The sequence below is a fragment of the Echinops telfairi genome, unplaced genomic scaffold (assembly GCF_000313985.2).
Source record: "Echinops telfairi isolate 266 unplaced genomic scaffold, ASM31398v2 ScPeMD7_7475;HRSCAF=8513, whole genome shotgun sequence".
In the NCBI taxonomy this organism is placed as follows: domain Eukaryota; kingdom Metazoa; phylum Chordata; class Mammalia; order Afrosoricida; family Tenrecidae; genus Echinops; species Echinops telfairi.
The window spans coordinates 16683837-16709245 of NW_022111379.1; the positions used below are offsets into that span (position 1 = coordinate 16683837).

The 25409-nt window shown below is 39.3% G+C and overlaps 1 protein-coding gene across 2 annotated transcripts in view; it reads right to left on the reverse strand.

Annotated features, from left to right (window-relative positions):
• The window catches only part of SRBD1 (S1 RNA binding domain 1), a 251041-nt gene that overhangs the window by 159399 nt on the left and 66233 nt on the right, over positions 1 to 25409 (reverse strand). For both annotated transcript variants that reach the window (XM_004699761.2, XM_045285760.1), the window contains exons 11-13: positions 23901 to 24058; positions 20898 to 20988; positions 20167 to 20274 (exon numbers count right to left, since the gene is read on the reverse strand). In XM_004699761.2, the coding sequence (XP_004699818.1) occupies positions 20167 to 20274; positions 20898 to 20988; positions 23901 to 24058 (357 nt within the window). The remainder of the gene's footprint in view (positions 1 to 20166; positions 20275 to 20897; positions 20989 to 23900; positions 24059 to 25409) is intronic.

A 25409-nucleotide genomic window follows, 5' to 3' on the forward strand; every position in this document is an offset into this window, starting at 1 on the left:
AAGAAAACTGCAAAGCAATGTTCAATGAAATTTGAATAGATCTAAATAAGTGTAAAGACATCCTATGCTCATGGATTGAATGACATATCGTCAAAATGTCCATGTTGCACAAAGCCATCTACAGGTTCGGTATCTCAAGCAAGACTCCAGTGCCTTCTCTAAAGAAATGGAACAGCTGACCCCCGCCCCTTATACAGAAAACCAAACTTGCAGAAGCGGAGTCCATTCTGACTCATAACCACTCTACAGGATAGAGGAGAGCTGCCACATGGGGTTTGCAGAGCTACACATGTTTAAAGACGCAGACTGACAAATCTTTCTCCGCCGGAGTGGCGGGGTGGTCCGAATACCAACTTTGGGATAGCAGCCGATTGTTTAACCACTGTATCGTCTGTGAGCTCTGCTGGTGAAGTACTAAGGGTGATAAAATATTTGGAACCACACTGTGGTAACTGCTGCAAAACATGGTGAATGTTGCTAACGTCAGTGAATTGTTAGCATAAGACCATTTGTTACACATATTTCACAACAATCAAAATCTTATAAAACACAAAATTCATACGGTGTTGTAAGGGTCTCCAAAGAGCCAAAACAAAAAGAACAACATAAGAAGATTCACATTTCCAGATTTCAAAATGTATTATAAAAAAAGAGAAAGCAAATAATGTTTTTAACAAAAATGAAATCAAAGCAATACAGTATCGATATAAAACTATAATACACAGATTATTAGACTAAAATTAGGAGTGCAGAGATAAACCTATGGTCAATTGATTTTAGCCAAAGCAAAGTCTCCTCAATAAAGGGTGGTGGGCCAAGTGGACCTCAACATCTAAAAGAATAGAGATAAATCCATACCTCATAGTATAGAAGAAAATGAGCTACAAGTGGATAAGTCAATGACTCGTAAGAACGCAAACTCTTAGAAGAAAAGTTGCTTTGGACAACGGGTTCTTAGATATGGCATACAATTCTGTTAAGTGTCCTATGCATGGAAGAATTTGAAACTAATTAGAACCAACATAGATGAAGCAACAGAAGTAGATGAAGATATTATCAAGTAAAAGAGAATATATAGGGAAGAAATAGTAGATGAGGAAATATTGGAAAGGTTGCCTAAGCTTAAGAGTACAGGTAGCATAGAAAGACTCACAGAAAGAATATTTAATAAAAACAGAATGAGAATATCAGTGGGGCTGGGGCAAACATCAGAATCTAACACTGAAAGAAGTCCAGATAGGACAGAGCTTAGAAAAGGCTGCTGGGTTGGATTTCAAAGAGTCACTAGAGTGTGGTGAATCTTTACTTCCACAGTGTTCACACAAACCTAAGCGCTCAACAAACATTTGTGAAATCAATGAGTAAATAAATTTTGATTGTCAAAGAAGACAATTATTCAATATGCCAAGAAGACTCTTAAGCATTTTAGTGAAGCTGACAACTATAATAGCAAGATATCAGGCTTCTACCAGTGGATAGAATTTAAATGAAATATTTCACTTCGATGTAAGGCAAAAAAAAAGGATGCTGTTTAGAAGATAAACTTTTCCCCAAGATATTTAATTCAAAAAGACAGATACATTTAACATTTCCCCACTTAGCACAAACCTGTCACTTCTAGCTAAGGAAAGATAGCTAGAAGCAAGGCAAAAAAAAGCAGTAAGAAAAATGAAGAAGAGTAGAAGCAAATGAAACCCGAAAGGTCTAAAATACTTGAACAGTCCACCTTTTTCTTGTGGGATCCTCTTTAAAAGGGGGTAGGGGTGCTTATACAAATCAAGGTAATGTTAGTGAGCTGAAATCAATGAATATGTTTAAAATATTTAAATTTCACTTTCTAAAACCTGTGATTTCAACTTTTCATTCATTCAATTCAGCAAGCTCTATGGTAATGTTGACAGTAATATGCACAAAAACTTGTGCACTTGGCTAAAAAAGTAAATGCTTTTAAAGATTTAAGTGAAAATAGTCAACTAATACTTATGAAACAAAAAAAGAGGGTAAAACCAAACTAAGAGGGGGGCACAGGAAGGGGGTGGGGGAGGAAAATGAGCTGATTCCAGGAACCCAAGAGGCAAGCGAATTTTGGGAATGATGAGGGCAACAAATGTATAGATGTGCTTTACACAAGTGATCTATGTATTGTGATGAATTTTATGAGCCCCAATAAATTGATTAAAAAAAAGAGCCAAACTAAGAAATTCTTCCTACTAGTATACTGATAAACACATAGAGGAATGGAAGAGAAATTAAGGACCTAGAAATAAATCCATGTCTCTGGGTCAAAGTTCATCAAATGGAAAACAGAAAAATCCAACAAATGGTGTTCGCAAAATGGATATGCATTTTCAGAAAAATAAAGCAAGATCCATTCATTCCACACAATGCAAAGTTAACCTGAAATAAATAGGATTCTAAATGTAAAATCTGAAACTATACAGAAGATAAAACTAGGCACAACAATAGGGGCCAGAGAACACAGCATAAATAGACCACTCCATATCACATATAGCTAGTCATATAACTAGCAATGCACTAACAGTAGAAGGCAAATTAGATACCTAGGATGCCCTAAAACTGAAACATCTATGCTAAGTGCTAATCAAAAGACTTTACCAAAATATTAAAGAGATACCAACAGACTGGGCGAAAATTTTGGTTATGCCACATCTAACAAACCTCCATCCTGATATCCACCCCCCCCAGACATGGAACTAGTCTGCTTCTATAACTGTGTGATCCACTGTCTAAATATAAACATACATATATCTGTAGCCATATATATTTATAGATGTACTTAATTCACTGGTTTTGCATCTCTAAAGAACCAGCCTAAGAAAAACTTTAAAAAACAGCCTAATACAAATACAAATGGCATTAAGAAACAACAATAACAGAGAACAACAAATACTGGCAAGTCTGATAACTGGAAAAACAGTGGCAGTGATCCCCTTAAAGAGTCAGAAATAGAAATGCCATACAACTGAGCAATCACACTCCTAAGTTTACCACAGGGCTTCAAAAACCTCATAGAAAAATTGCCTTTTCCTGTATCTTTAATTCCATTTTCCACAAATGTTTTAAAGCCCCTCCATATGTTTTTCAAAACAAGAACACTAGTATGAACAGACATCTGCATGCCCATGTTCACTGCAGCATTATTTACAACATCAAAAAGATGGAAACAACCTAAAAGACCATCAAAAGATGAATGGATAAACTACTGTGCATGCATACAATAGAAAACTATGCAGAAATACAGAACAACGTCGAGTTTGCTAACCATCTCACAACATGGATGAATATGGTGAACATTATGCTCACTGAGCTCTGTTAAAAGGACAAATGCTGAATAAGACCACTATTATAAAAGTCAAGGGTAGGTTACTGCAAGAAACAGCCTTTGATGGTGACTGGGGTAGGGTGGGAAAGAGGGGGAAGCACTAGCTAGACAACAAACAAGAGTTACTTGTGGTGAAGGGAAAAGCAATACACAACATGGGGGAGGTCAGCACAACGTGACAAGGTAAAGGAAGACGCTGAGAAGTGCACACGAATCTCTACAAGGAGCTGGCCTGTGTCCCTGTGCTGGTCACCCAGCAGCCGAGCCGTGTGCCATTGCAGGCACACTTCTTCTTAAGCGCCTTCCCTCGGCTTCTTGTTGTCGTGGTCATCAGCGATCCCTTGGACGGTAGTCAGGGTTTTCTGCATTTCTCTGCTGAATTCTTACATGGATATAATCCTCAGTGCCCACAGGACGCAGGACATCACACCTACTTGCATCAGCAAAGGGACTGGAAGAGGTTCCGGAGACCAGGCATATGATACGATTCCCTTTCCTCGGTGGAAGGAGGCAGAGGCAGGAGAAGCTGGGCAGGAGAGACAGAGCTCCAAGAAGCAAGGGGATCTCCCGGGGGTGGCTATTGAGTCCACAGCGGCGGCTCAGTGACTGGGCTATAAGTCTTTACAGGAGCAGAAAGCCCCATCTTTCTCCCTCGGAGCAGCTGGTGGTTTCGAACTGCTGACATTGCGGATCGCAGCCCAACACTATGCCACCAAGGCTATACTTTATCCCGGATGATGGGGCCACTGAGTAATGTTTTTGTTCTTGTTTTGTTTTTCTGGAAAAGGAGGCAGTAGACCAAATAAGTTTGGTGACCTCTGGTCTAGAGCAGGGGTCAGCAAACTTTTGAGAAGAGTCAATCCTGTCCCTCACATCAATTTAAAAAGTATTTGAGAGCCATACATATATTTTTACAAACAAATGAAATCACCATTATCTGAATAATATCCTTTAGTTTTTTTCAATTTTACTTCAGGGCCACATGTGTGTCAGCCAATCCCTGGGCTAGAGGAACCCTGCAGGATCTTTTCCTCGGAGAAATCAAGTAGACAAGACCAAAAGGACCTGAGACATGGAAACAGAAATCGAGAAACTGCAACCCACGTCCCAGAGAAATGTGTACATGAATGACTAATTTGGAAAACGAATCTGCTATGTAAACCTTCATTTCCAGAATGATAAAAATATTTTTTTAAATAACAATGTTCTCGTTCTACATAGTCTGCCTAAAACAGAGACAATCGAGTCTCTAAAACATGGATATTCAGGAAATGAGATATTTGATAATACAAATAAACTGCAAACTTTTGAGTCTTGTTGCCTTTGATCTATCGTAAGACTCAGTTTCCCATATAACTAGGCTTAAAGTCATTTTCCTCATGCGCTCAATAAATCAAGAGTCTGCACCATCATTAAACTGGTCAAACATCTCTGAATAAGACATGGAGGTGGCCTTTATTATGTCTTTCACAGAGGGTGGATGAGTTTTCTTTGGCTTCGCTCCTCTGATAACCAAGAGGAGCGGCTCCTCACTCTAGCCTTAAGTGCCTTATTGGACCAAAGAACACACACCTCAGCCCCAAGAAAAACAAAAGAAACAATTTAAGAAGAGCGGAAGCCAAAAAAACAACAAAAACAAAAAACAAGTATGTTCCTAACTTTTCATTTACTCCCTCTTCTGACTGACTATTGCCACCCCACAGCCACCATTACCATAAAGCCATACAGCTCTCAAAAGACTGAAAACAACTGCTTTAAATTTCCCTTAATGCAGCAAGCAATAGCTTGTAAAAGGATGCAAACCAGCTGAAACGTTTGACAGACAGTGCTAAATACCAGGGAATTCCTATCAACCATTTTACTTTAAGAGGCGCTTTGATGTTGACTATCTTTCATGTCCCTCTTTCATGGCACATTAATAAAGAAAATGGAGCTGAAGCAAATCAAGTCCCAAGGTCACAGCTAGAATTACAGCACTGTAGGTACCTGATGAAATACGGATTAATGCTGCATGAGTAGTGAATAAATAAAAGCACCTCTACCCACCAACCAGGCAAGTTTTACAAGTGGCTCTGAACTTTATTCTGCAACTAGACCTGAGACATTTTTAATCCCTCATCTCTCTGAAACCTAATTATCATAATGTGAACCCAAATGTTAGGGTCCCTTCAAAATCCAAGTGCTATGAAGCAGAAAAGTAATGGGAATTAAGCTGGGTGTAACCTTAGAAATGCACGGATGTAGGGAACTTGAAAGTGGTATTTCAGTAAGTTGGAAGAGCACAATACAAAGATTTAGCCACATAAAACACACTGAAGTCAAATGGAACATCTCTTTCCTCCCCTAAAGTACATATAAAATATAATAGCTGCTATTTTCAAATACCAATTTTTGGCTCTTGAATCTCCAAGTACTACACAGTCAATATGAAGAGGATGTCAACAAAAAACAATGCTACTGATTTTATGCAGCTAGAATAACACACCAACCTGAACCATCTGCCCAGCCCAAACAGTTGTAATACTTGTTTTTATATTAAAAGTTAGCTGTTTGACAATGAATTCTTTTTTTCTTTTTTAAGTCTTGGCTCATGGTGAAGGCAAAGAGCAAGTTGTTGGAGGCAAGGAAAAGAGGTAAATATGAATGAGAGAGTAGGCAAGAGTTCTCAATCTCAAGCTAAAACTTAATTTGTTGAAAATGCACTCCTATCCTTTAAAATTTAATTTACTGTAGGAGCTATATTACTTGAAATAAATACCTTCATCTTGCTACTATGATTTCTACAATGCAGAATTATGGATAAATTAAGAAAGCACTATACTCAATATAGAAATGGTTAATAAAAGCTACAACCCTATAATACAGTTCATAATCTCATTAAGTATACCATTTATAAAAAGGTCAATATATTTGTAAGCATTAGAATCTTGGTGGTGGTGGTGGTGGTGGTGGTGTTATTGTTTTTCTACTCAACTAACTAATGTCCATTCAACTGGTATCTCTATGGCAGAAAATACTGCTTTTTTTCTGATGTATGTAGTTTAAGAAGTAATAGGGCCATCTAGATGGAAAATGGAATTCCATTTTCAAGCTCACAGTAAAATGTCAGTTTGGAAGAGCTAGGAGGTTAAGTCTGCACCTACACTACTAAGATGAAATGAGAAAAAAAATGGGAAACAATTGCTCAAAGTAAGCTCTGTGTTCCTTTCATTTCCAAAGGTTATCAAAAAACACTAAAAAAACAAAAACAAAACAAGTTCCCCAAATGTTAAGTTAATGCTGAACATACTGTTGTTTAATTTACATTTTAAGTTCTGTTAAAGCAAATACACTTGTCTAAATAGAACATCTGTTTTAGTTATAATACATTGTATCACTGGCAAGAACTTATAATAAAACTAACAAAAACAATCAAGAATCTTTATTGGATCTGGCAACAAAGGCAGATCTGTAACCAAAAACCTTAAGAGGAGAAATGACCATCACTGGGCTCCTGGCCAGTTCTAATCTAAAGTCAATAAACAAAGATCTGCTAAAGGAGGCTAAAGTTAGACAAGTGGGGGTAGTTCCTGAAGTTGTTTAAACTGCAGTGAGGAACACAAAAGCACATGCATAACAAAACTGGAAAAACACTTTATTTTGACCAAAAACTGTCAAACTGAACCCACCTGTATTTCAAACTCACACACAAATACACACCTTTATCATTAATTTCTTATGATTTGATTCCCAATATACTAACTAAAATGGTTTGTTTAAACACATATATATACATCAATAATGGTTGTAAAACATGAAAAGTATAATCACTGGCACTGAATTCTACATGTAGAAGTTGGTGAACTGGAGAATGTTTTTGGTGTGAATAAGAACAGGCACACCTCCCCCCACAAAAAAAGCACCCTGGAATTTACCGCCACCACACTAAGCTATGTATTTAAATTTTTTTTACAAAACACACTTATCAACTTCAAAGTACTTTCTATTACCCTTAATACATTTGTCAAATCTGATTCCATTCTTGGAAACATTTTTCAAACTTAGCTGTTTAGATGGCTGACAGCACCTCCCTCCTTTTTTTCTTCGCCTCTTCTACTTCGTCATATCACTGTCCTTTAATGTTCCTCTCCATTCGCAGAAACAAAAAGAAGTTGCACGGAGCAAGGTCAGGTGAGTAAGGTGCAAGGGAGGCATGCTGTTTTGGGCCCAAAACTGGCACACTGAGATGCCTGTGTGTGCAGATGCACTGTCGTGATGGCAAAACCAGTCCCATCTGCCACAAATCAGACCTTTTTGGGTCACACACTGTTAAGCAATCTTTTCAGAACCTCTAAATAGAAAGCTTGATTAATAGTCTGACTTGATAGAATGAACTCCAAATGCACATTTGGAGTCGACATTTTTGTCTATTCTGGAAAACTGCCTTTTCTTTTTCTTCTTGTTGTTTTAAAATAAAATAACAAAAGTATTGCTATTACTTACCCACATGCTCTCCATCTAGGTCAGAAAGAGATATTTTCATCTCTTCACCCTTCCCCAAAAGAACACACTCTTCAACTTATACAATGTCAAATAGTTTTGAAAGGGATGCAAATTGTTTCTTTTCGGTATTATTTGAATATGGGGACCAAAGAGCAGTCTTGCAAGGGGGGATTCCGGCCTGTATTGTGGGTGGGGTGAGGCTTCCTACAGAAGTTCTCCTAGGACAGCCCTCGCCACCCTCAAAGAATGAGCGACTTATGATGAAAACATTCTCAGTGCTTTCCTGGCCTTTCTCTCACAAAAGCAGCTTCCAATTGTCTTAAAGCCTCTCCCTAAGAAGCCTCCTCCTGGGTTCTTCAAGAAAACCTATCAACAGGACCATTCTGTGATCCCAAACCACAGTCACCATTACCTCCTGACTTTCGCAGTCTTGGAATGAACTTCACACAGTGCTTGCTACTGCCACCCATCAAGTCAAAAGCTTACTGAGGCCAAGATGTTCCCTGAAATTGAAGATGCTGAACCATAAGCAATCCTAGTAACTGGTCCATCGATCGTCACTCTAAAGTCTCTTCCCACTAATCTGGAACGCAGGCACAGTTTCCCAATCTGACAAGGCTGAGTCTTTCCGCTCTCGGATCATCTCTGAGGTCTCCCTGACCTTTCTTAAGGACCCTTAGTAGTGCAGTGGTGTAGTGTGAGATAATTGGATGTTAACTAGACACTCCTGGCTAGGAGTAGAGTCAAATCTGCCATCCAAGTCGCAGTCTGATGACTCCTTGATAGTGTAAGAGTATGAGATACTGAGAACTGCTCCGCTCACCACCCTCCTGCGTGCTGGGACTCTGCCATTAACCCTGAGAGCCGCTGGAGCCCTGCCACATTGCCATCCACCCTGGATCCATGACTCTGCACCCACCAGCCTGTGATCTTCCTGCATTCTCCACCATCGCATGTGGCTCTGAGTCCGATGAACGACTTATAGATTAATATTGGACTTACAGACTTAAGTTGGACCAGGCTGGGACGTTTTCTTAATATATATGGTACTGTATATGCTCGACCCAAATATAAGCCTAGGCACCTAATTTTACCAAAGAAAAGGCATTAAAAATGTGCTGAAAAACTCAGTTTATACATAAGTACATACGCAACTACTTCTTGTTATAACGGTCTTTCTTATACATATATGAGTGTCACTGGATTCCAAGTTTACTGGTCATATACAGATTGGTGGAACCCTCTAAATCAGCGGTTCTCAACCCTTTGAGGGTCCAATGACTTTCACAGGGGCCGCCTAAGACCATCGGAAAACACATATTTCTGATGGTCTTAGGAACCGAGACACTGCTCCTCTATCCATCTCCAGGCATTTCCGCCCACATGAAGACTGTTGCCCACGCTACACCATGCTACAAGACAAAATTTCATTTATTTGTCATTAGAAATAAATATTTCACAATATATAATTATATATTATGTTCAATTTGTAACAATGAAAATACATCCTGCATATCAGATATTTACATGACGATGCATCACAATAGCAAAATGACAGTGACGAAGTAGCAACGAAAAGCATTCTGCGGTTGGGGTCCCCACCACATGAGGAAGGTTGAGAACCACAGCTGTAGGTTATGGCCCTTCATCACCCTTCAGGGCTGGCACTGAACTCACTCCTGTGGCTCAATTTTCAGCCAAACAACAGGTAGGTAAATCTCCAAGGGGAACGATTACACTAGTGAGGCAAGCATATATCAGAATATCCAACCGTTTGAGATCCGAAGTTCAGCATTCAGCCAAGGACAAGTTCAGAAAGGTTAGAGGAGGAAAAGTGGAAACAGGCAGCTCAGGGAGGAAGTGGGGAAGTGGTGGCTCACCACGAGGATGGCAGTGAGGTGGAACAAGTACATATACATTATTGAATGCAAAAGTGATGATCACTCTACTTTTTCATGCAATTCACAAAAAAGGTCAAAAACGACAACAACAAAAAGATATGTGTGCTCATTACTCCAGAAAGTGTGTCACCTAGGTCAAAATACAAATGGAGAGATGACCAAGTTCTCTTCCAATCACCTTATTTACCTTATTCAAGTTACAGGCCAGTTTCTTTCTGCCACTGCTTATTCTAACTTTTTTACCCAAACATTCGTTCTTTCTCACAAAGCAAAAGAGGAATGGAGAGAGTTTAACTACAGACCATGGATTACTATTACAGTATCACCCACAAGCAGAGGCATCCCTTTTCTCACTCACTTTTGTCTTCATCGTTAAAAGCCTTGATGCCATACTTGGTGGGAAGCAGGTTCCCTATTTTTTACATAAATAATGCACACATTACAGAGATTTTTAGCCAAATGTTCCCTCCCCTAAAGGTATTTTTTAAAGCCTGCTACTCTGTATTCTTACATGTTGGTGTAAAGCTAAACTGAAGTAGTATAGCATGCTTACCAAAATACTTTGTGAAGATGGCATGGTTGGTGAAAACTGTATACTAAGCAACAATGGAGACATGCAGGCCTTGAGCTCTATACTCCCTATACTATTTTCAACAGATCACTACTATCCTCTTACACAAAGCCTCTGGTTATTTACACTTTTTTCACGTATATCTTGCTGTTGTTGTCAGCTGCTGCTGCATTGTTGTTTTCACTGTGTGTCCCTCCATGCACAAGAAGAGAGTGCTCTGATTTGGATCTACTTTTCCGAAGATCACCAGGCCTTTCTTCCTACTTACTCTAGAAGCTGCACTGTAACCTGTTAAGCATCACAGCAACAGACAATCCTCCACTGGGCAGACAACTGGTGGCTGTGCCTAAGGTACAAAATCAGCACTTGAGAGAAAATGCCCAGTACACAGAAATGGATTTACTTTGTGGTCCCAATATTTTTCTGGTGGTAAGCCACCGGAAGTCACTGTGCTGTATTCAGAGCATGATTGATACTTCTATATGAAATTTAATATACTTACATCTATGAGACAAAATAGATATTAGGCATAAGTAGATGCCACAAAATTAGGAAAAATTAGTATAAAATGAAAATTGTTCCACACTGGTCTGACATAACCTTGCTTACGTAATGCAACTCAAAACTTTCTAGGAAATGATACGCATTCTTGTTAAAAATTTTTAATGATATCCTAAAATACTTAAGACAGGTGCAAAACTTTTCCTCGAAAGTCAGCCACTCAACCACCCAGTCACTTTCACCACGTAACTCTGTTTCCTTGTTTCCTAACCTAAAAGGCCTCCGCTGGATTCTTACAGAACGCTGCCACGATAAATGCATCTCCCCGTGGATCTCCAAGCAGAATCCTTCTGGAGAAAGAGGAGACTTTCTGTTCGGGTCACTAGGAGTTGGCAGCGCCTCTACAGTAGTGAGTTCGCTATTTTTTTTTTTTTTTTGAGAAGCTTTTTTTTTTACCCTGGCAACAAATTATAATAAAGCCTTTACAATGTGTTAGAAGTGTTTGAAAAGTGCTCTTTTACAGGATAAATTGTAATTGAGAAAAGTCTATCTATTAATTTAACTTTCCTTCTTTTTCAGAGAATTTGGTAAGAATTCTGCCTTGTGATTTTACTGCTAGAGCACATTAGCAGGATGCATGCATCCCGTGTTGTGCTGTGTGTTATAAAAACGGTGATTCTGTTTTCTTCCTTTAAGAGGATCAGTTGGGGCTACATTTTCTTGCACTTCCCAACTTTTTACTAGAGACTCCTACAAAATGATCTTCTCTCCTTATTTTGCGTTTGTAAAGGTTCAAAACAGGGTTTTCATACAGCAATTGTAAACTTTCTAATCACCATCCAGTACAGAGTATACATACATCTATCTGAAACAAACGTTCATGATCAGTACTTAGCCTTACTATATGAGATGTACTCTCCTTTCACTTTTTCTATTGAATTTTGTACAAATGCTGGTTAGGAGCCACTGCATCTATTTCATTTCCCACAAATCAGCTGCCACTTGGGATTTGAAAAGCACGGCTCGGGACAGCTCTTGAGTCAGGACAGTGAAGACAAGTAAGGACACGAGTCTGCATGATACAAATACATGAAAACCTAAATTCACCACACGTTACGTCACCCTAGGTAGCTTTCTTAAAATCCGTCTCACATACAAAATTCCCACTGCTAAGAGATAACGATATTTCTACTACCAGTATCTATCTAAATCTAAAACACTTCTTGTCACTCTCTAGCTGCTTGCTTTGCTTTCTATTCTCTATATAGGATTTGTCATTAACTATTATCGTATATATAAATTCACATGCTCCTGTTTTTACTACGTTTCCCACCTTAATAAGTGTTCCAAGAAGTAAGACTATCTTGTTGACTGATTTCAAGCCTAGCACTTGATATTGTGTTGGTGGTATGAAAGTGCATACAATGGAAGATTTTCATTCTGGGAGATGTTCCATGGGCAGTTTTGCCAACATAATAATCACCGTCCATGTCCTATAAAATGGGTGTGTGTCCTGTGAGCGAGACTATTTCTTTAGGAATACTGGTGGAATGCTCTGTCATTTCTCCTGCTGCTGCCCCAGCAACTCATAGGAAAGCGTTTTCTCCGTTCATCCTAGGGCAAGAGAGGGGCTGCTCTGTGAGCCTGACATATGGTTCCTAGGGCATAAGGAGCTAAAGACACATTAAAAAGTGAAAAGTAACACCTTCCTTTCTCTAAGCTCACAAAACCCAAGGCCCAGGGGTAGCAAGGAGTGATGAGTAAGAGAACAAGCATATGAGAGAACGTGAATGGAAAAAGGCAAAGCGCTTCATGACAGTACAGTTCCTCTTTGAGGGACAGCAATGTTGCCTGTGCCAAATGGGCTTCCAGGGGCAAGTGTGCAGAAAACTGCAAAGACTCACCTCCAGGCCACAGAAACGGAGAGCGAAGGTTTTCAATGGGGGAAATCTCAGAAAACAAAAAGAAAATCCTCAAAAATACCTTCCCAAAAAAGTCAGCAATTGTGTTTGGGCTATGCAGAAAGCCCTATCACCAAATGGTCACTGCCCCCACCCACATTAGATTAGGAACTTTAACCTAACCTCTATGTTTTGTAGGATGAAAATGGCAGAGCACTGAAAATGCAGCTGCACTGACTGAGTTGGAGAGGAAGAGCAGAAAGACAGGAAGGGAAAGAACAAAGATGCTAATAAGCCTGCCCCCTGCAGGCTACTACGGTGATGTTCTAGTTATCAGAACCAGGCTGGCCAGACATGGAATCCAATTTACTGATCACTGCGGTGAAGACGATATCACAACTACTATAGCAAAACTGTTATAAAGGAGGAGAGAGAGAGGAAAGGCTACTGAGAGCTGTATCGGTTTCAGCAAGGGCTAAAAAGAACCATCCAAAGTATGAGTTACAATTCTGATTCATAGTTGCCCCAAAGAGCAAGAGAGGACGGCCCCTATGAGTTTGCAAGACTGTAACGCTCATTTAGAGAGTAGAAAGTCTTATCTTTCTCCCACACTGCAGGTGAGGGTTTAAAACGAAGGACCTTGTGAGTTTCCAAGACTGTAACTGTGTCCGGGAGCAGGAAGCCCCATCGTTCTCCAGAGGAGAATTGAGTGGTGGTTTCGAACTGCTAACCCTGAGGATCACAGCTGAATGCATCACCACTACACGACAAGGACTCTTTGAATGAGGAACAGGGCGAGAAAATAGTTTCTTCTCTCACCTTGAGTTTAGCTCATCTGGTTAAAAATGTGTGATTAAAAAATATTGGTTAAGTGAATTAAACTGTGCATATAAATAAATGTAATTAAAAAGTAGAAAATATAGAAAATGTTAATGTGGTTATGAGTGATAAGTTTATAAATTATCTTAAGCCTCCTCTTTGTATTTTTCTGAATCTTAAAAAATCTTACTGGAGAATGTTACAAAAAGGAAAAGCATGCTAAACTGCCAAGAAACACAGTCTATAAGGGAACTTCACAGAGTTCCAAGAAGTTTTTGAAAAATTGCAACGAAAGATGGTGGTGTTTTTCTAGTAACTTCCAGTCACGTGTCATATTCAGGCTTTCAATGACATACATTCACACGCTAAAGAAGCGAAATGAAACACATAATTTCCAATTCAAAAGTGTAAATTGTAACCATTAAAAAGAATCATGTCCTAATTTTCCCTTATTGTCTGTTCCTTGGCATCTGAACACAGATTTTTAAAACAGAAAATCAAGTAGTGAGCTCTATTTCCCTTTAAAGTGGAAGACTACTTGGATCTGATCAAAATACATTTTATGACAAACTCCAGGTATCACCTTCTACAATGTATCCTTGAGTTGACAAAAATAAATGAACACTCTAAATAAATTAGGAAACCTTGATTTTTAAATCTGACTTTCAGCTTTTTATTCATTTGCTGCAGCAAGCAGACTTTATCTTCTATTTTCATTGCCTCAAAGAGTGTCAGAGAACTAGAGGAACAGGCAATAAAGCCGTAGGTAATTGTTAACAAGAGATTCCCATTTACCTAATATATAAAGATGGGATCTCACAGGGTTAAACACTGAGAATAAGGGCAAACCAGAAATAAACTCATTGTAGTTTAGCCCCAGGAGATTACAATGAAAATGGAGTATCTTAAAAAAATCTTGCCAGTGGGCATCTGTGATGAGAATATGGAACCATAACCCCGGTTTTTCAGCTTAAATTCACACTACCTGGGTGGCCAGAAAAAAAGAAATTCATGCTGAGAACTTAATTTAAGTGATCTCCAAATGGCAATGACTCCTCAAGCCTCTTCAGATGCACATGAAAATCTTCTTTGATGCAACTCACCATCAATCCGGCCCCCATGATTCCCCACAGTCGGGCACACAAGGCCTGTGCACGAAAAATTAACTCAAAAGGAAAGGAAGCAAAGGGCCACAGAGCAGAGTCAGCAGTCACAAGAAAGAGCCAAAGTAAACTTGGATTTTAGATACTAGAATTAGCACACGGGTTGTAAAATGACAGTGTTTAATATGGCTAAGAAGGAAAAGAAGATAGGCTTGAAAATATACTCAGGAACAAACAACAACAATAAAATCTGTAAGAATGGTCAAGCAGATCTGGGAGGGAAATAGGCTTCTAGAAATGATAAGCACAGTAACTTAACAGTTAAATGGAACTGTGGGGGAAGGGAGACAGTGGTCAGGGGAAGATATAAAGTAATAATTTATAATTTATCAAGGGGTCACAAGGGTGGAAAGAGGTGAGGAAGAGTAAAAAGAGCTGATACTCAAATAGAAAATAATGATGGCAATGTATGGACAAATATGTGTGATACAATTGATGTATGGATTGTTATAAGAGCTGTAAGAACCCCCAGTAAAATGATCTTTAAAAAAATTAAATGGTCATTAAGAAGGAAATCAAGATCACAATACCATTTATAATAGCCAACCAAACGATGAAATACATAGGAATAAACCTACCCAGAAAAACAAAAGACTTGTACAAAGAAAACTACAGAACACTACCAAAAGAAACCAAAAAAAGACTTACATAAATGGAAAACTGTAACAAGCCCATGGATAAGAAGACTTAACATTGTGAAGATGGCAATACTAGCCAAAAATGCCCCCAAACAAATTCACTATTGAGTCAATTCCAACTCATATTGACCTATAGGGCAGAGTTGAATTACCCCTCTAAGCTTCCAAAACTATTAACTTTTCACGCGAGTAGAAAGCCCCATCTTTCTCCCACAGAGTGGCTGCTGGTTTCAAACTGCTGACCTTGAGGTTAGCAACCGTAATGATTAAGATTTATGGTGCCAACCTGGCCAATAAACACACATGGGATTAATTGAAGGGCAGAGAGATATATGGCTCAGCAAGCCTCACCTGTCTGGTCTCTTACTCTGATGGTTGGACCAGTTGCACCTGCCTTAGCTAGTTCTCTGACTCAGCTGGCAAGGCTCACTTCCTGCAAGACATCCCTGAGGAGAAGCCACATGGACCTACCCCGATGCAGCCCTGGGTGCCGGAGAAGTCACATGGAGACACCTGCCAGCACTGAGATGCTTACACGCTCACTGATTCGGCTTTCCTTCTGCATTAGGCATCATTGCATGTGTTTTGTGAGTCTGAGAAGGACTTTGTAGATTGATGTTGGACATATGGGCTAATGTCGGGCTTGAACTGGACTGGGTTGGGATGCTTAATGTACAATTACCCTATACTGTATATAAAACTCTCTCTCATAAAAGATGAGTGTTTATGAATGTTGTTTCTCTACTCTACCCAGACTAACACAGCAACCCAATAAATAGCCATCAAGTGATCTACAAATATAATGCAATTCCAATCCAGATCTCAGTATCACTTTTCAAAAAGACAGAAAAACTAATCAATAACTTTAGATGGAATGGAGTGGAAAGGAAAGAAGCCTAGGATAAGCAAAGCACTATTAAAGAAAATAAAGAAAGTAGGAAGCTTCTCATTTTTCGATCTCAAATCCTACTGCACAGCTACAACAGCCAAAACAGACCACTGGTTTTTGACAATAGGTAGGAGTAAATAGAAAGAGATAGGCTCAACAAACAGTGCTGAGAAAACTAGATTTCCATTTACAGAAGAATAAATCAAGAAATGCAAGTCTGTAAAAGGAACAAGTGTGTGCAGAAGGGATAGCGGGTCCACGAGAAGTCTGTGCAGTTTTTCTATCAAGCTAAAACTGCTCCAAAAATAGTCTATAGTTTTTAAGTAGAGAAAAAAAATAGAAAATAATGATGGGTGAATAACGTGGACGAAACCAAATACTCAGACATTCGAAAACCTAGTCCCTGGTATGTGTTAGAAGACTGAAAATAACAAATCATTTTAGCAAATACTTTAAACAAGCAACACCATCTAACACTGTAGAGTTCTTTTTACGAACATCTCCAGTGTTAACCGACATGTGACTAACTAAATCTTAGTACAGTTACATTCTGCCATTTAATCTTAAAGCCCCCACACCTCCTGCTCCTTAGGCAATTAGGATTTGAAGTTTTCAATTTCTGTTCCCATAAACCGAAACTCCAAACTCAATGCCACTGAGTTGATTCCAACTCACAACAACTCTGTAGTACAGGGTAGAAATGCCCCCTTGGGATGTCCAAGACGGTAAATCTTTATGGGAATAGGAAGCTGCATCTTTCTCCCAAGGAGGGACGGTGGTTTAGAACTGCATACCTTGTGGTTAGCAACCCAAAGCATACCCATTATGCCACCACGACTCCTACAGCTCCTAAAGTAAGTGTAAGTATCAGAGTTTGAGGAGTATTTTAAATTATGGAGGGAAATGAGTCAGAAGAAGGTTGGATGGGCAGACCAGCATGCAGGGGTGTTTGAGTTCAGAGCTAAGTTATGACAGGTGTTGACCAATTGGAAGGGCTGGAAAAAGCAAAAAAGTGTGTTGGAAGGAAGAGCAAAGAAAACATGCTAGTGGATATGCCAAGGAAAGGTTTTTCTGGATCTGAGGCTTGTAAGGTTATAAAAAGGCATTATCAGATTATCTACTTAGAATGTACTAATAGGAGAAACATGAAGATTTCTATTAGAATAAGGTTTGCATCAAAATGATAGATAAGACAACCTGGCTTACTCCCAATAGCAATTTTTCATTTTTCTCCCAGTAGAATTTTGAAGTGGTAAAATGAAATCGAAGAGATGATTTTCCTAAACCACTTCCTTTGAATTCTGATTAGACATTTGTATTATCTAAGGACTTCAAAACATTTAACAAAATATTAGGAAACCAATTTTGGCAACACATTAAAAAATAATACATTATGATAAAAAGGGATTAAGATCAAAAACTGCAAAGATGGTTTAACTATTGGAAATATGTTTCTACAGTTTACCATATTAACTCATCAAAAGAGGGGGGAACTGCAGAGTTACAGAAAAAATAAATATTCATGTATGCATAAAAATTATCCATAGAAGGGTGACACCAGATACAGTTACCCTTGGGTGCTGAAGGACAGTGCTGAGAGAGACTGGTTACAATATATACCCCTTTTTCACCTGAAAGTTGAATTAAAATCCTATAATGCCTTATAGAAGCCTTGAAATCTTTAAGTAACAATATTTTCTTAGACAGTAGAAATTTAATTTTAAAGTATTTGTTCCCAACAGTCAGTCCAGTTGAGATAAACTCTATTTTCTCCTCCAAGCACTCAATTAGCATCTAAACAATTAGTTCACAACTAAAGCAGTCCCTGTAAGGGACCTTGAAATATGAATATACTTGACAAACTCAATTTCAAATCTTCATAGTGATGCTAAAAGCATACACAGTCCCACAGGTAAAGGAGCTAAATCTAAGACAGGTTTTTAAACCCTGTGGCCAGTCCCAGTGGTAGATGGCAGAGCCTGAACAAGCTTTATCTCTATGGTCTAGATACTTTCTTATACTACAACACATATAATGAATTATTAAAATATCATCTTAGTCACATCCATTAATAATACTGAGCACCTCATAGTACCACCTGACTTACATAAATATTTTTTTATACTCATGAGGAGAATACTGTTGTCATCTCTATAATTCAGAGGTGAAAAATGAACATTCAGTATGTTTATTAAATTTACCAAGAACACTGTAATTGTACTACACAAACTTATCATGTGACAACCATATTATTATTAAAGTAATAATCAGGTATACATTTTCAAAATATTGCACTACTTACACATTACATAAGTGTAAATAAATGTATATGATAGATATGCATGTATAAACAAACATAAACAGATGGGGGCTTCAAAACATTTGTGGAAAAATTCCATTATATTTTAATTGCACTTTTCCATGAACTTTCAGAAGCCTCCTCATATTCATGAAGACAACACTAAAGTTATTTATGGAATTTTGGTGTTTACTGTTTACACAAGATCTTTTTCTATAAATCTTTATAAAAATTACTTTCCTCCAATTAAAGATGAGTACAGCGAACTCAGGGACGCTAAGAATGTCTTCCCAACCTGGCTAGCTAGCTAGTAAGTGGCTAATAAAACAAAGACGGCCTGAGATTTGTCTAACTCTAAAGCTCATCCGCTTTCTTCTACAATACTGACACATGTTCAATTAATGGATACTCGCTAATAAGCACATTCACATGAAAGACAAGATGCCTCAACTACTAAATAATATGGAAACTCTATAATCACTACAAATGTAACCAAGAGAGCTAAATCAAATTAACGTGAACAAATGAAATCAGAGAAGCAGCTCAACATAAACTGAGTCAAGTGCGTCTGGTCTTGTGTTCTGTCCCCAAAAGGACTGGGGGCATGCCTGCAATTTCCAGAGCAGACCCACAAACCCAACAGTCCTCAGGCAAATGGGAATAAGAGTCAGAGGGGAAGGGAGGAAACTGGGGCAGACTTTTCAATCTGGGTCTTTCAGGAACCACGGTCCCTTGGTATCGATAGTTGGTCTCTGACTTTGACCTCATTCCTCTTTGTTTGCTTTCCTGACGTATCTTGTTGCAACGGTTAGCCCACAAAATCTGACACTAACTGCTTGTCCCCTCCTATCTGGCCTACCTAAAGTGTCCCTTGGATTCTTCTTCTTGCACTCATTTTTTGTTTTGTTTTTTCCCTACCACTAAACTACTCATCAGTTAAATATTCTTACATTATTAGCTTTCTCAACAATCTCTCTAGCATTTTCCTTTGGATAGACTGCATTATAACTATACCAGTGGTGGTTCAGCTGTACAATTCTCACCTTCCAGGTGAGAGGGCCAGATTAGATTGTAAGCCAACACACCTCATATGCAGCCACCAACTGTCTGTTCATAGAGGTTTGTGCGCTGCTATAATGCTGAACAAATTCAGTGGAGCTTCCAGACTACAACAAACTAAGAGAGGTCTGCTGATTCTTTCCCATTACTAACAAATAAAACCCCTCAAGAGCACAATGGTCTGAACATTAACCAATTGTGGAAACGAGCAAGATAAGGCAGCATTTGATTCCATTCGACTTTCAGTTCTTAACAGTCACCTTGGTTCCCAGGTTTGAAGGCCAGGGATTCACAGGTATCAAATCATTGAGAATACATAGCTACTACCCTTGTACATCATCCTACCTATTAGTCAAGACTTAGCTAAGGCCCTCACCCATGGACAGTCGGGAAAATCCCATGATGCTACGTAAGCAGTAACCTGCTGCTTCTCGGAGAGGTGCCAGGATATTGCTGCCTTAAATTTCTCTAGTCAAATACTTTGCATTATCATGCAAAATGCTTGAACATCAAGGAGTGACTTGGAAGCAAGCAAGATCCTCAGCTGAGAAGGAAGAATCCAAAAGTTCCCACGAAAGCAGGCATTCCCAGCATCCTTACCAGTAAACAACATCCAGGGGTGCAAAGTAATTCTTCGTTATCAGGTCAGCAAAGTAAGCTTCTGTCTCTCGGCAGGCAGTTCCATTTCCAATCACCACTGTGCTGCAACTTCAAGGGACAAAGAAACAAGATGAGCTCACGTTTGGAAATGAACCAAGAGAAAATGTACATAATACACAAATACTATTAGGAGATGTGCTTATTCTCATATATCAAAGCAGCCTCTCCATTATCTCATAAAGGAATCCCAGAGAAAACCTTTGCACTTGATGGAGACAGCAGAGAAACACTTTAGTGTCACTAATGCACTCAGCAGTTAGCTTTCTGCCCATCTAGAAGGGACCAGAATTGGATCCGGAGTAAACTCTGGTGCCTTCGAAGTCATGAAAAAGGGATCATGACGTGACATGTTATCAATAATATAACAATAATTTCTGAAGCTTCTAATTTATACCACATGCATTTCTCAGACCCACTGTAGGGAGCGGGGAGGAAGAGCTAGCAGAAGAGTTAAATGCTTGCTCACATTACCACTTCTGTTTGTGACTGCGGCAGAGGGAGCAGCATTCCAAACTGAGAGTGCTCCAACAACTTTACCCAGACTTATGTACAAGGCGCCTTATCTTTCGGGCAGGCACTTCTGTTCACCCCTCCCCCGAAAATCAGGGACTTTAAAGGTCCCCTAATTGGCTGAGCCAAAAAGCTACACAAAAGGTTAGTCATTTTCATACTTGAAATTCAGTAAAAGCTGCTTTATTTTCTCTGCCTCTCGGAAGCCTTGTCCAGAATGCAAGTAGACGACATCAGTATGAAGTATCTGACCTTAGAAAAATGAAAAGAGTAACTATTTCATAAGACATGGCAAAACAGGAGACCTCAAAGGTTTGATTAGACAAGCTGTAACAGAAAAAGGGACTGTTTAACTGTCTTGGAAAAATAAAGTCTGGGTCATTAATATGAGAGTCAAAAAATATTGCTACTGCGGGTTCTAGTTCCTAAATGCACAGACTGATTCCAAACCCAGTGGGTTTAAGCACGTTTCTGCCATCAGTGGGTTCAATAGCATACATCTTAGTCTGGTTAAGGTGCCTTCAAAAAGAAGACGGGTCCATCAAACCGCAGTCTGAGGGGATTCAAGGCAGAGAGGTCAGCGCAGAGGGGATTCCGAAGAGTCATCATGATAGATTTTCTTGAAGGACACAGTAAAATCCCTGGGGCTTATAAGGAACAAGTTTTAAGAACATGGAAAACTACATGATAAAAGGCCAGGAAAGTTGTGCTAAGAAGTTTTCTCCATCATGACAACGCACTTTTAAGGGTAGAAAGAGCTACCACACAAAATTGTTTGGAAACCTTATTCCATACACCCTGCAACCCTGATCTTGCTTCTTCACACTTATTGTCCCCAAATTGAAACAGACTTGGAAAAGTACATAATATTGAGCCTAAAACTGACGTTTTGGCGTGGTGTAAATTGAAGGGTGCAGAATTCTTTGGGATGGACTATGGAGATGACAATCTCACCTGCAGAAGTGATGAGACCTGGATGGACATGTCAAGAAACAATGAGGTGGCTGTTGGTACGTGCCAGTGAGTCCATTTTGATCTATTACAACCCTGGGAACAACAAAGGACAGACTGCCCAGTCTGTGTTGGGGGCCCATTGCTGCAGCCACTGTGTCGATCCATCTCCCTGAGGATCTCTCTTTCTCACTGTCTCTGTAGGTAACAACAGTATGTCCTTTCCCAAGAACTCATCTCTCCCAATAACGTGTGCATTGTACGTAAGACGAAAAAGCACTCTGCTGTACGTCTTCAAGGCAGATCTAGTGGTTCTTTGGGAAGGCATTGGTACTTTCAGTGTCCTTCACCAGTACTGTAATTCAAAGACAAATTCTTTGCTCTTCCTTATTCAAAGTCCAGCTTTCACATTTCGTATGTGGCCACTGAAAACACCACAGTTTGGGTCAGGTGTACCTTAGTCCTCAAAGTAACCTTCTCACTTTTCGACACCAAAGACGCCTTGTGCAGCAGATTTACCCAATGCAATGTGTCCTTTGATGTCCTGACTGCTACTTTCATAGCACTGATTGGGGATCCACGCAAGATGAAATTCTTGACAACTTCAACCTTTGTTCCATTTGTCATTTGGGTTTTTTTCATACTGAGTTGCAATCCATACTGAAGGTTTACAATCCTTGATCTTCATCAGCAAGTATTTCAAATCCTTGAGCAGTTAGTGGTTTCAAACTGCTGACCTTGCTATTCTCACAACCACTACACCAGCAGGGCCCTTTATTAAATCATATGGTCAAGGAAATAACTCTTTCAGAAAGGGGGCCTCACTGGAGATCCCCTTGCAGAGGGGTCTCGGGGAGGAGATGAGCCAGTCAGGGTGCGATGTAACAATGATGAGAAATATAACCTTCCTCTAGTTCCTAAAGGTTTCCTCCCCGCTCCCACTACCATGACTCGAATTCGATCTTGCAAGACTGGGAGGAGGTACACTGGTACAGATAGGAACTGAAAATACAGGGAATCCAGGATGGATGAGCCCTATAGGACCAGTGGTGTGAGTGGCAAAACAGGGAGGGTAAAGGGAGAATGGGTAGGAAAGAGGGAACCGATTACATGGAACTGTGTGTGACCTCCTCCCTGGGGGACAGACAACCAAAAAGTGGATGAAGGGAGAAGTCGGACAGGGCAAGATATGACAAAATACCCATTTATAAACTATCAAGGGCTCATGTGGGAGGGGGGAGCGGGGAGGGAGGGGGAAAATGAGGACCTAATGTAGGGGGTTTAAATGGAGAGAAAATGTTTTGAGAAATGATGTACAAATACGCTTTACACAATTGATGTGTGTATGGATTGGGATAACAGTTGTATGAGCCCCTAATAAAATGTTTAAAAAAATAAAAAAATAATAAAAGGATGGATGTTGACTCAGAAACTTAAAAAAAAAAAAAAAAGAAAGGGGGCCTCTCCCACCCGGAATAATCCTAACTCATATATGATGATGTAACTTTAAAATCAAAATAACAGGGATACTACAAGAAAGGAAAACTACATGAACTACATCTGTAACAGAAATAACAAAGCACACCCACAAAATCTCCCAAAATGAGCAAGTTGGAACAATGCACCAACACAAGCATTCATGCACACACACAGGCATGTCTTTTCTTGAGTTTGTTTTAATAAGTAAAATTTTTACAGGAATGTATGTGTTTGTCTATTGAGTCTAAAATCCACAGGACTACATGGTAACAGCATTTGTGCAGGAGGAAGCACAGAGAAACAGAGAAAAGAAAGGTAAGTAGAAATGAAGATTAATAAAAGGGAAAATAAATATTTAGGCAAAAAGGAAAAAATATTGCCTGCAAAAAACAATGAAACCGTCTGATGATGTTTAAAATATATATGAAATTCAAATACAACAAAAACTAGAAGTTGATGGGGGACAAATGGAGTTAAAGGGTTCTAAAGTCTGGGTTCATTTAATCCTCAATATTTCAATTTGGAATAAATGACAGCAATATGTTGAGGGCTTTGATGAACAAATAAAAGAAATATGAAGTTTGAGAATCATGTTCCCATAGTCCTGTATAGAAGAAAATCCTTTTCTAATCCTTGAAAATTAGCATTATTTCTAAATCCTTATGAAAAATTTAAGTAAGACTTAGCGATCAACCAAACAACTTTCTTGTAGGAAGATTTTAAAGATTACTTACTGGTTGGAGAAATTATAGCCAATTTGCAACCGTGTTTGTAACCAGGGTCCACCCCCATCAAGGTGCGCCCCGGGACTGGACTTGTTAAGAGGAGCTGGCGAAGATTCCGTCCAAACATCATGACTGATTCCTTCTCTGCGTCTGATGTTAGCTTGGCTCTTTACACACAAAAAGAAAGAAAGAGCTGTACATTAGCTAAGTTTGCCTTTCTCTCCGATTTTTTTTTCTATAAAAGGTGACACATTTTGTGCAGTTATCCCCCCAGGAACATCTATTATTATAAAACACCTCAAAAGAAAAGCATTATACTGAGGTTATTTTTTACTTAATCACAATAATCAAACAATGTTAGAGTTATACTTATGAGTTTGTCATACTCATACTCTTTCTATATATTGTTAGATGTAAGATTTGTATGTATAAATATGTGTGTGCAATAAATATGCAGAGAGACTTCATGTGTACAGATCAGTATATAATTTTGGGTATCCAACAAAAATTTATCAACCATGAAATGTGAGTAACAAGTCTTGAACGATCAGGCAATGCTATTCCATTTACCCTTACTATTACAGACAGACAGTGAGTGCGAAAGCAACTGGAAAACATTTCAAATGCACCCAGAGTGTATGGAGTCTGGCAGAGGCTAGTTCTACCTATACACATAAAAATAGCCATATGTGCTACAAATAAAGTCATCTCTATAATTCAGGTGTAAGGGCAAAATTATAAATACTTCTCAGCTATAACTAAATACTTTGAAGGAATGGCTCACTGGGCAGTGGACTTAAAACTACAGACAACAGGCTTAACACAGTCGACAATATATGTCAGTGATTAACAACTGGGGTCTTAAAAGCTTGAGAACAGTCATCTGTGATGCAACTATTGGTCTCCCTTGTCTGGAACACATACGAGTGAAGGATGAGTAAACCACCCCTGCAAACCACAGCCTCCACTACTTAGAGATGGGAAGGACTAGCTGGCATCCAGCTACCCCCATAGCCTGCTCTGATCAGGACCACAATAGCACATTTACACCGGAAGGGAAGTAAAAAGGGGAACAGAATTCAAACACATAAAAATAGCCATATTTACTAATGTGACTACGTCTCGTGGGACCCCCAACACGGTAGTCCTTAGACACCCTTAAAGCCTGGAACTGAACCCACTCCCTAGGATCAACTTTCAGCCAAACAACAAACAGGCCTATGAAGTGAATAATAACACCAAGGAAATGTGCTTCTTAATCCAATCAACCATGTGAGACCAGAAGGGCAGGGTCTGCCCAAGAACAAAGCTCAGAAGGCAAGATGGGCCAGGAAGGGAGGATGAATGGGACCTGAAAGCCAAGGGAGAATGGGGGAGGAGTGCCGCTGCAATGCCACAAACAGAATGTGCACACGTGTCGAATGGAAAGCTAACATGGTCTGTAAATGTTCACCCAAACTACAACGCAAAAAACACCTAACAGTGTTGCGTTAGAATCTACATATCGGAATATGCACA